The 11603-nt window shown below is 49.5% G+C and overlaps 1 protein-coding gene across 1 annotated transcript; it reads right to left on the bottom strand.

Annotated features, from left to right (window-relative positions):
• Nucleotides 1–3008: 3008 nt before the first annotated feature.
• On the bottom strand, nucleotides 3009–11002 carry LOC119454325 (heparan sulfate glucosamine 3-O-sulfotransferase 6). The gene is made up of 2 exons (XM_037716286.2): nucleotides 10772–11002; nucleotides 3009–4781 (listed from the first exon to the last, which is right to left on the bottom strand). The coding sequence occupies exons 1-2, from the start codon at nucleotides 10994–10996 to the stop codon at nucleotides 4395–4397; spliced, it is 612 nt and encodes a 203-aa protein (XP_037572214.2). The 5' UTR covers nucleotides 10997–11002; the 3' UTR covers nucleotides 3009–4394.
• Between the last annotated feature and the right edge of the window lie 601 nt (nucleotides 11003–11603).

Genomic DNA, 11603 nt, shown 5'->3' with positions numbered 1-11603 from the left:
GTAGTGCTTTCGCATTAATAACCTTCACAAACAACCCTTCAAAGTGCTCTGCTGCTTGAAAACGAGGGAGACACGCAAAACGAGGTGGTACTTTCGGAATCATTGCCTCGGAAGGCAGGAGAGTGGACTAGCGGATTCAGAGGGATTTCTTGCCTAACGCCGGAAGGTAGGGACTTCGTTGACGTGCGCTAGGAGAAGGCAATTAGTGACTCTTTAGGGAAGGGTAGCTCGCTCCCTCATGCAAATCCATTTGCTTGTGTCCCGGCTACTGCTTAACCTTTTCATATATTAAAAAAATCTTGCAGTGGAACACAACCTGGGCGACCCTTTACAAATCCTTGTGTAAAACTAAAATTTCTTATGGGGCCTGATAAGGAGCCTTTTAATGCTCCTCCAGCAAATTCGAGTGAATTTGCCGAGCGAGAAAGTGAGCAAAAGCGGGAGATGTAGCTTTTGCTCTTCTCCATTCGCAGGCGAGATACGCGCTCGAAAAAAAAAAAAAAAAAGAAGAAGCAGTGCGATGTTTTTTTTTTTTTTTTTTTTTTTGGACACCGTCGCACAAAGGTTCCTGCGCTGCACGTAAGGTCCCTATATAAAACAAGTTTAGAAAACTTGTTTTATCTAGGGGCCTTAGCTGCACGCAAACACTGCCGCACTGCGTTACGACTGCGCGTGAGAAAATGCAATGCTCTACACATGCAGTCTATAGCGTCTTACTGACGTATATGTGCAGCTTTATTCCTGAATACACCGAATTTGTCTAAATGTTGCAAACGCTAGAAAAAAGCGACCCACAAGGTCGCCGCTGTGTCCTGCATGCGAAGTGCGGGAAGACATGGCCCATTTAATCTGCGCTTGCAGGCTATTTACAAATAACGGCCTATCTATCTATCTATCTATCTATCTATCTATCTATCTATCTATCTATCTATCTATCTATCTATCTATCTATCTATCTATCTATCTATCTATCTATCTATCTATCTATGGAGAGAGAGAAATGACATTTTTTGAGAAATATATAAGTAGTGCGAACTTCAGGAATATGCTTATACTAGGTCGCGCCTGCTATGGAGCCGGCAAGGACAAGACGCGCAAAACCCGGGTGGTTACTCCGCCTTCATATTCTGTGTAAGATCGCCGTAGATTTCGAGATTATGTGCACGAAGATTGATAAAGAAAGGCTTAAACAGTTTGAGCACAGTACCAAACTTTTTTTTTTTTTTTTCATTTTCTTGTGGACGAAAAAAGGCGCAGAACAAAATGCCATAAAAAACCAGGACGATTCTGTTCATCATGCCGCGCCGCGATTTGCGCGCGAAATTCGAGAAAGGGGAAGTTTGCCTTTTCTTTCTTATGCGCTATAGTGAATTTTTTTTCCTCGAAGGAATGCGAATAGCCCTGAAAGAATTAATTAATCTTCCGACTTAAGTTTTGTTTGTTTAACGACTCCCTTCATTTTCAAATCACTGACTGCTTTAGGAAAGACGGACGCAGTTTATACAGTGCATCGTTGCACCTTTCCCTGTATTGTTTTGTTTTGTTTGTGTGTGTCTCTGTCATTTATTTATTTCCTCTTTTCTTTCCTCCTATATTAATTTCCTCTATTCCCTCCTCCTGAAAGAGTAGGCAGGTTTTGTGCCTCTCTCGGTGGCAGTTGTCAGCTTGCTCCCTTCCTATTTCCTCCGTGTCCTTGTGTGTATATTGTACAAACCAAATAATAATAATAATAATAACAATAATCGAAACCGAGAGTGGATCTTCCTTCCCGCTTTGGAAGCACTTCGTCCGTGGGGCATCCACTTGAAGTCCTAATATCCGTACACCGTTTCGGAGACAAATATAGGACATCTGGTGGACCTATATAACTCTGAATATCCTATTGAGGATAGTATGTACCTTTTTCGGCCCGCACGTGAATAGTTGTCCTCCCATGAGGCTTCGTCTTTTAGCTTCCTTGTGACATAACTACGTTTTCTTTGTGATCAAATGACAAGTCGATGCCATCATGTCTACAGTTCGTATGTAAAGCGCTCGGCGATTGAAACGCGTATACCGGGAGAGTGTGGCTGGCGGCACTGTTTGCGCCACCGAGCAGATACAGTTTTATATCAATCATATGAACGAGAGAGTCTGTGCGATTCATCGTGACTGCATTTCGCCTCTCGGCGATCAGCCAGCACTCAAGGGTGGCGCAAAATGCGCCGGCCACCATGCGGTCCGAGTATGGCGTTGCAGTCATTGAGCACGGTAGTTTTAATTTTCTCGAAAGGGGGGGGGGGATAGCAGCCCACTGCAATTCCCCTCTCCCTCTACTTTCACTCTCTCCTTCATATATTACACGCCCACACACCTGTCCCCTCCGTATGCTGTACATTTTACTTTGCATATTTTCTAACGCAGTTCGGAAACTTGGGATAGTTCCATATGACACTTGCTTTGTGCGCGTTCTGCCCGCTGCATCTGTCACTCAGCTTTGTAATTTTTATATGGTAAGCACTGCACAAGGCCCTCACATGGCCTTGCAATCCACACATCTTATCACCATCTGGTCCCTCGCGCACATGCAAGGGATGCCTGCAACACACGTAAGGTGCCAAACGATCGTGCGAGGGACGTCCTGTGCGTGTATTGAACACATACCTGGGATATCCATGTTCTGGCAGGGGATGTCCATAGGATATCTATTAGACTTTATCACTAGGCTCTTCCCCCCCTCCAAAACTGACCCACATACATGTTTTTTTTTATGCCTTTGTGGACTAGTTAATATTGTAAAGAACAGCGGATGGAGGAATAGCACAAGAAACGTAGACAAGCGGTCATTCTTCTGTCAGTCTGCTGGTGCACTGTTTTTTTTTTTTTTTTTACCGAGAGTCACGCAACGGCCCGGTCACGCACCTTGACTAGAGTGTGGCCCCTGAAGCCACTACTTTGGTATAGACTGCCCACACGCCATAGATTCTAGAGTGGGGACGAAGGGGGGAATCAGAAATTGATCACGAGGTTCTCTCAAATGAAATGCTGCGTTCAAGGTACTTTATTGTCACATATGCAAGCTGATCGAAGCACACCCGATACTCTGGCGTCTCAAAAAATACGCTTCACGCGACGTATTTATATATACACTGCAACATTCAGACAAATACGTTGCTATCTTGAGACCATCACCGGTACTGCAGATATTTCCGTCATACTGTTCGGGGCTACGTGTCACAGAAGAGTTCGTATACAGCGGTCCCACTTAACTGTAATACTTATCGAAAGAAAAGTAACACTTGTACTTCACTAAAACACAATCCGTACGCGTAGTTCCTCCGCGATTTCCTGCGGTAAACATTTCGTTTGCTAAAACAGCAGCTTCTTCGCGATGCTGGGGACACGGTACACCAGTGTTGCTGTCGAACCAAAGTATAAATATAGCGAGCGCATGTAGTCCAGCGTTCACCACGCTGGTACGCAGCGATGTGACTGTCTATGTGGATGAGGAGACTGGCTTCTGCGCATTTCACGGTGGCTACGGCCAGGGTCTGTACCAGCTGGTGAATTGCGCGTGCAGATGCCGGAGGCGCATCGACGATTCCCCGGAACGTGTTGCGAAAGTCACCGGTGGAAGTCACTGTCAAAGAGACAATTCCAGGGCCGACTTCTTTCCACGGACTACTAGGCACTATACAAAACACGGTAGCATTTGAAGAGGGCTGGTTCTTGTGCACCAAGCACACTTGATACACAGTCAAACATGGTGGGATATACTATATATAGCCGTACTGCGCACTTCGAGGCGGCCATCCCAAGTCCGTATGCCGATTATGCGCGCCACAGGCACTGGTCGTGATCTGCGCATGACATCGTGCAGGAGCCCGTCGAGTACACCGAGTCCACCTTATGTCGAAGGTCGACTCTTCTGTGGGTGAAGAACTGGAGCCACCGGAAGGATGTTGGTGGTGAACAATCGCAGTTCCAACGTTGATTCCTTTCCACGTATACTAAGAGGCACTAAACAGCTTGAGGGAGATCTTCGAGCATCTGCAAAGAGATGCTTCTTTACAAGCACACATGACATTTACTACATTCACTATGGGTGCAATAATACACTTCAAGGCGGCCACCCGAAGTCGATCCCTGCCGATAATGCGGCACAGCAGCATGGGTTGTAAGGTGTGTAGAACTCTTGGAGGAGCCTCTATAAAATTGGGCATCGACCTTGGGTTCGGGGTCTCTCGAATGAGTCAAGGAGTCGGTGAGCACTTAGAAACTGCGGTTCCAGCGCTGTCGTCATTCCACGGACTACCAGGCAGGCACTACACAATATCTTTCAAACATCTGTAGAGAGTTGGCTCTTTGCAAGCGCACGTTACATAATACTACATTCAACATCGACGCACTGCACTTCAAGGCGGCCATCCGAGATCCCTGCCGATGAGGCGGTACAGGCGCCGGTTGTGGGGCGCGTAAAACTCGCGCAGCCTCCTCTCGAGGGAGGGGTCCACCTTGGGGTGGGGGCGACCCTTGGACGGGTCCAGGCAGTGGGGCGTCGCGCCGGGCTCCCGGAGCAGGCAGGGGAAGCCCTTGGTGCTGTTGAAGACCAGCTGCCGGGCCCCGACCCAGGGCGGCCTCAGGCCCAGGAAGCGCTGGAGCGAGGCCAGCTCCGCCTCGGGCTGCGCCACCAGCCTCTCGCCGCTGACGAAGTGGAAGCTGGAGCGGGGGAAGTGCTCCAGCCAGCGGGACACGTGCTCGTCGTACAGGCCGACACGCACCAGCGGCTTGCTGGCGTCAACCTGCGCAACACGTTGCGTTGCGTGTAATTAACGATGTCAGGTCGAAATTACGACACACGCATGCCGAGCTCGAAGTATACGTCATTAGAAACTGACGATCTGGTAAACCAGGCGGCGTAGAAATCAGAAATCGGAAGTGAAATTGCATACACTCGAGTCGCGAGTGGTCGCTTTTGGTCGACTGCTTGAGGTCAATCGCTCGATGCTTCAACTTTTCAGTCGTGCCGACTGCAGTCGCAAGCCTACAACCTACTGAAAAAATCAATGCCGCAGGAACAGGGGATCTGTACAGGCGGGCGCTTAGTTTATTTAGCTTACGTGCGACGGCGCTGCGACCAGACGCGACCGGCACCAATCGCGAAACATTTCGGTGTGGCGACGGGCATGTAAACCCTAAAAATGTTTACACCCTTAAGGGTGTTTGCTTGTCCCAAGGGTAACGCCCCTACCGTTAGGGCTTTAAGAAAAGTCGCAGTTTCGACCGAAAGACAAAGCATATCGATTGCAATAGCCGATTATTAGACAACTATACGAAGTAAGGATAACAGTTGTAACGGCCATATAAACTCGCAAGCATTCGCTTACTAACCAAATTAACATGCATGTGACCCGCGCGCACCAGCAAACCATAACACATCTCACTCGATGGCCGCGGATACTCACTGTTAGAGATGGGCAAAACGGCTCACTTCAGTGAGCGGCTCGGAACGGCTCAGCTCACTGAAATGAACCGGTTCATTTGAACGGCTCAACGGTTGACTTAAATGTGTCACCTGTGTTGTGCATATTCTATAGTTATTTGGCTTTGAAAAAAAAAACGATAACCTTGTTATTGGTATTTTCGCTATGTTTAGAGGTTATGTTTACATATTTTTAAAGCATGGATTTTTAGTTCTAATGAAACTTTCTTTTCTCATATTGAGGATAAAATGCTTATAATACTGTAACAGGCAGAATGCGACCTACTTTTTGCAGAAAAAAAGTACCTTCATCGTCATTACAGGAGCTTTTCTGTTTTTGTGGTACTTTAAAATCAACTTTGGTCAAAATAAGAACACAAAATTATTGTACATTATCTTTCAACTTTAGTAATTTATTCTTGTATGCACGCGCACTATAATATGAGTGAGCTGTAACGCCATGCAAAATGAATGTCGAAATCATTTCTTGAAGTACAATACAAAAATCATACTAAATATCCACAACACTACCGCACACACCTTTCGTATTTTTTTTTTTTCTTCTCTCGAGCGCATGCGCGATACTGGCGATCATGCCATCATGCGCAAGGACAAAAAAAGAAAAAGAAGAAATGAAGTTCTATTACAACACAACAGATCATTCGCTTCGTTTTAACGATGTGCTAATGATACACGCTCAGAGAATGCAATGAACTGGATGCCATGAGCGACATTTTCATGACTACACTAATTAGCACAAATGAAGACCAGGACGTAAACTGTGCGTTCACCTGTTGTCTTTAAAGACACGGAAGACCATCTTCGAAGTGTTGTTGCGCCAACGCACGATGTGCGATCGGTGAGAGTCGTGAGACATCGTTCGAACAGCAGCAGGCAACGAACGGTACCATCCTTAAGGCTTCTTTACTTCTCCCTTTGGTGGCATCGGGACGCACAAAAAACCAAAGTGACTGCTGCGCACACCACACTGCGAGCGAGTACGAGTAGCGCGAGTCTGCCCACGCCGGCCACCACTCGTCGGTTAGAAAATGAAATCTCGAAACCCAGCAGAAGACAAGGCTCTGACGGCACGGTCCGGCACGGCTCACAGAACGAGAGAGAGCCGGCTTCCTCCTCCGAAAGAACCGCGCTCACTTACTGAACTAACGCTCCCTCGCTCTTCAAAAGAGCGGCTCAAAAGATCCGGCTCGCTCCTGAGCGCTCTCTAGGAACGGTTCCTCACGGCTCACTGAACGAGAGAGAGCCGGCTTCCTCTCTCCGAAAGAACTGCTGCTCACTTACCGTGGCTCAGGAGCGAGCCTTATCTTTTGAGCCGCTCTTTTGAAGAGCGAGGGAGCGGTGGTTCAGTAAGTGAGCGGCGGTTCTTTCGGAGAGAGGAAGCCGGCTCTCTCGTTCTGTGAACCGTGGGGAACCGTTCCGTCTCTTCTGCTCGGTGCGACTTCCGCGCCATCTATAAGCAGTGCGAGAAAGCAACTGCCCTCCAGCCCTTCCTCGCAAGAGTCGCCTCCACCCCTCGTCTTCGGCTTCTTTTGAGCCGCTCATATTGAAGAACGAGCGAGTCGTGGTTCAAGTGAGCGACGATTCTTTCGGAGAAAGAACCGGCTCCCTTTCTCGAAAAGAACCGCCGCTCACTTTTACTGAACCACGGCTCACTCGCTCTTTAAAAAGAGCGGCTCAAAAGATCCGGCTTGCTCCTGAGCGACCCATCTCTAACTGTCAAAACGCTGGCGTGAGGAGGCGCGGCCGCAGCTGCGAGCGAATTGACCTTCGTGCCGTCTCTCCCTTCAACGCACACTAAGCCGCGAGAACACTGCAAACACGAAGCCATCAGCCTTCGGCGCAACTAGACTGTGCTCATCGCAGATCGCTTTCACGACAGGGGCCGTGCTCAGCCGCACCATAGGCAGCCACCGCCGGAGTACAACGCCCCACCCCTCCCCCTCGGTGCCTTAATTGCGCGCAGTGGAAGACTGTGTGCGAGATCGAGCCACCATCCTCGGCTCACCCTCGCACTGCTTTCACTCGCACCCACAGAAAACGGCGCGAGGCCGCACTTAGACTTTATACGGAACATCACGGCGACGCCGACGGCGGAAATGCTCCTGGAGCGTATGTATATAGCAACATGTTATAGAGCACGACAACGAGCTCTAACTAGACGTGCGATGAGAAAAAGCGCGGTTGAAAAGTGTGATAACGCTGAAAACATTGGGTGCACAGAAATATCCCACAGCAATAGCTTTGAAAGTTTATTTAATGCACTTTTCGTGTCATCTGTCGCAGCCAGCATCATTTCTACTTGCCAGAAAAAGTCGGCAAATGAGATGCCATCATTAGTTCCCACCAACAAGTCGATCTTACCCCTTAAACGTGAGGGTGTTAGCCATGGAACAACCGAACACCCACGAAACACCCATAAATGAGTAAAAATGTCGGTCGCCGTAAGTTACTCCTTGCTCGCCAGTCGCGGTCTTTCACGCGACCACTCTCCGTCGCCGGTGTATGACAGAGCCCCAAGTTAGTTTCTCTCACGTCATCAAAGTCAATCGCCTAAGGCGCATTTAGGAACCGAAAAAGGTACATTCAAACAGGTTCGTGCGTTTTTTTTTTTTTTTTTTTTTTGTGAACGAGAATGACCATTTCAGTCATCTCAATAATACGCGCTGAGCTTTCGTGAGCAAAGCCAAGCTGTACGAGACAAAATTGTCCGTGCGTTTCTTGTTTGCGTCATTCGATACTTTGCAGATACTTTGCACCCGCCGTGCCGCTTAGTGGCTATGTTGTTGGGCTGCTAAGCACGAGGTCGCGGAATCGAATCCCGGCCACGGCGGCCGCATTTCGATGGCGGTGTAATGCAAAAACACCCGTGTACTTAGATTTAGGAGCACGTTAAAAACCCCCAGGTGGTCCAAATGAATCCGGAGTCCACAGTACAGCGTGGCTCATTATGGGATGGTGGTATTATGGGATGGTGGAAAAACTCCATATGTTTTTAATAGTGCTGGTGCTTCGCCAAGTTAGTATATTGCCAATAGGGATGTATAGCAACTCTATTGTCACCCGTGGTGTCACCATAGGCTATGCCTTCTTCCCTCGATATTTGGAAACCAGTCCCAAGAGGTTAAGGGTAAAGCTAAAACTCTATAAGCACTTGAAAGGGGCAAACGAGCCGAAATACGGCTATAAGGACGGCTACGCGTTCAGCTTGAAGCTGACAACACGGGTACCGCCATGTCGGGCGATGGGGTAGTTTTCGTGGAATGGAATTGAGCCTGCGGCAGGCATCGAGAAAAACCGCTGTTGCGGTTTTCTGATTTCTTTCCAATGTTTGTTCACAATATCACTCAAGCCGTAGCTTCTAGTACGCTGAACTTTTATTTGTCATTTCCAATAGCGACGTTCAAAAGACAGATAGAGGGCAACATAGCTCTTTTAGCACTGAGACAGGGTTGCCTGTGCTCTTTTGAACGCCAGCGGTCCGTGAGTCGTGAGCGGTCCATGTCAAGAAGAAAAAATAGCGACAGACGCTGAGCGCGCTGCACTGTTGGAAGAAGAAAAGCGGACGAAGGCGGCGGCATCACAGGAGGTAGCAAAAGACGGCATATGGTAGGCATTTCATGCTTACATCTACGCTCGATTACGGGAGAGCCAGCATTTCTTTCTCTTTTTTTTTTGTATTCGACATGAAAAATTCTACGCGTATTCCCGAAAAGCATCGGCACACTCGGCCACGTCCCTTGTCCCGTGCACGTCACTTTCTTCTGTTTTCTTCGTTTCTTTTTAGATGCGAAGCATCTTATGGCGGGGGCTTTGCCGTCCCTCCCGCGGCGTCCCACACCCCCACAGCGCATGCGCGTCCCCTCCCGCTCTCTTTCCTCTCCTACGCTCCCCCCTTTCTCTCCTCTAGGAATCCGTAGCGGCGCGCACGACAGGTGGTGCGACAGCTGCATACTCCGCTGGGGGCGCTACGGTAGTTCCGCGGTATAAAAATGACGGAGCGCGCGCACCTCATTCTCTCTCCTGTGCAGCGCCGCGATGAGCGCTCGGGCCGCTGCCGCGAAACCATCTCCCGCTCAAGCTAACCATTTCCCCACACATGGTTCCCTTTAGCGGGAGATGGAGTCATTTTTTCATTTAGACCATTTTACGTTGCACCTTTTTCGTTTAAACTACTTGGCTGTTGACATGGTGGCGCCACCTTGCTACCATCATCACTGACAGCGAATGTTCGCTTCTCTGCAGAAGAAGACAAAGTGTGCTGTTCGTCTCGCCTACAGTGCCTTGTAACTAAGCAACCTGAACCATTTCTTGCTTAAGGACTTCTGCGACTTTAGTCTACGTAACACTACACACCCCCAGCTTGGTCCACGGAAGCTGCACACCATGGACGAAAAGGGCAACAGCCACATGAACGCAGCGAGGAGAAAGGACAGGAGGACGTCTCTGAGGACGGGTCGACTCGGCGCTACGCCGCCGTGGAGGACAGCGATGCTGCAGGACCGAGCGCGTTTGTTCCGGAGACTCGGGCCAGATTCGAGTCATCGCTGTCACTGGTCGAGCCCCGCCGGGAGACGCTACATTGTCTCGCACTCGCCGACGGCATTTCAGGGGAACCAGCCGACTCAGAAAGCGAGGGGGAAAGCCAGGCTGACGAACTCGTGAGCGAAGACGTTATAGACGACGTGTGCCGAATGTACTTAAACGTCATCGCCAGAGAAACCTACCGCATCAACTCCATGTCCCAGCCGCCCAACTCTCTCGGCGCATTCGGGGCACTCAGGAGGCTCGGATTTCAGAGCTCGTTTGAACACGCGTTCAAGGCCCGGTTCGGCGCCGACGCACAAGTGCCAGACTATCTGAAGAACATCCTAGATGCGTACGGTCTCTCCGGTGTCTTGGCAAACAAGGAGCAGCCTGATGTTGGCCACGTGGACGAGCAGTTTGTCGACGAATGAACGCAAGGTCAGGGCTTGGCTACGGTGACCACGGAAGGTCGAGACATGGACATCGCGGTAATGTAAGACGCCCGTTTGCACCGTCCGATGCCGACAACTGCTCTGACAACCAGAAGTCGGGATCAGAAGCCGAGAAAAAGGAAGACGCCGAGTGACGGCGTTGCAAAAAATAACACAGCAAATTAAAAGGTGTTTGTTGTGTGCCTTCATTCGTCGGTTTCTTAAGTGCTGAATTTACGACGTATTTGTACCACATGCCACATTTGTCGTCAGCAACGCGGTTGGAACGAATCGGTTGAAAGAAGAAGAGAGGCGACACTCATGTCGCACCCACCATTCCGGTGCGGTTGTCGGTGACCGAGTGTAGGAAGGAGCGCCTGGCGCGTCCCTTGGCCGCGGCCTGCGTGTAGTCCGAGACGGCGCGCGTCACCGGATCCCGTAGCACCAGCACCAGCTTCACCGACGGGGACATGGCGCGCACCCTGGCGGGCACACGCTCTCGCACCAGGTAGCTGGGCGTCTTCTCCATCGTCATCTGGCCGCGGACGCTCTCCGGCATCTGAGAGCTGCGCGAAACAATCACAACTATTCACAGACCGGTTTGGTCCTATGCAAACTTTTCAACCAATCAGTCAACCAATCAAGCAATCAGTCAATAACTCAATCAATTCGTCTTGTCTCGCCAACAATCGTCGTGTGAGTCACCGACTGATCTGGTTTGAGTCTGGTCGCCAGCACGCCAATCAATTAGTCGGTCAACCCAGCAAGCGAACAATATATCAAGCAATAAAACAGCCAGTCTTTTCGGTGTACAGTTCGGGCTCATGGCGGGAGCAGCTTAATTATGAGATAATCGGTGCATTTAGTCTCAGCGCAATACGGGGGAGCATTACACCAGCGTCACCGAGAAAGCACACACGATCAAGACGCACTGCTGGGCCAGTTAGTGCGCAGACATGATGATATGGTAGCGCAAAACCAGGGAAGAAGGAAAAGAGGCGCTATGTACTGTCTCGCTGCCTTCTTTGCAGCTGGTAAGCTAACTATACATATTTTCTTTATATAACGAATAAATACAACATCCTATAAGCTTCCTTTTGCGCTGCGTTTGCTGATAACGTCAAAGTATACACACGCCACAAGGCTAACTATATAAGGCCCCGAGC

This window comes from Dermacentor silvarum, chromosome 5 (genome assembly GCF_013339745.2).
Source record: "Dermacentor silvarum isolate Dsil-2018 chromosome 5, BIME_Dsil_1.4, whole genome shotgun sequence".
Taxonomy (NCBI): domain Eukaryota; kingdom Metazoa; phylum Arthropoda; class Arachnida; order Ixodida; family Ixodidae; genus Dermacentor; species Dermacentor silvarum.
This window is presented reverse-complemented; position numbering and strand designations above follow the sequence as displayed.

Bases quoted from the DNA above. Each gene is read 5' to 3' on its own strand.
- LOC119454325 (XM_037716286.2), bottom strand. From the start codon at position 10,996: ATGCCGGAGAGCGTCCGCGGCCAGATGACGATGGAGAAGACGCCCAGC. The intron at 4,782-10,771 runs GTGGGTGCGACA...CGTGTTGCGCAG, and splicing joins CCGACAACCGCACCGGAATG to GTTGACGCCAGCAAGCCGCT.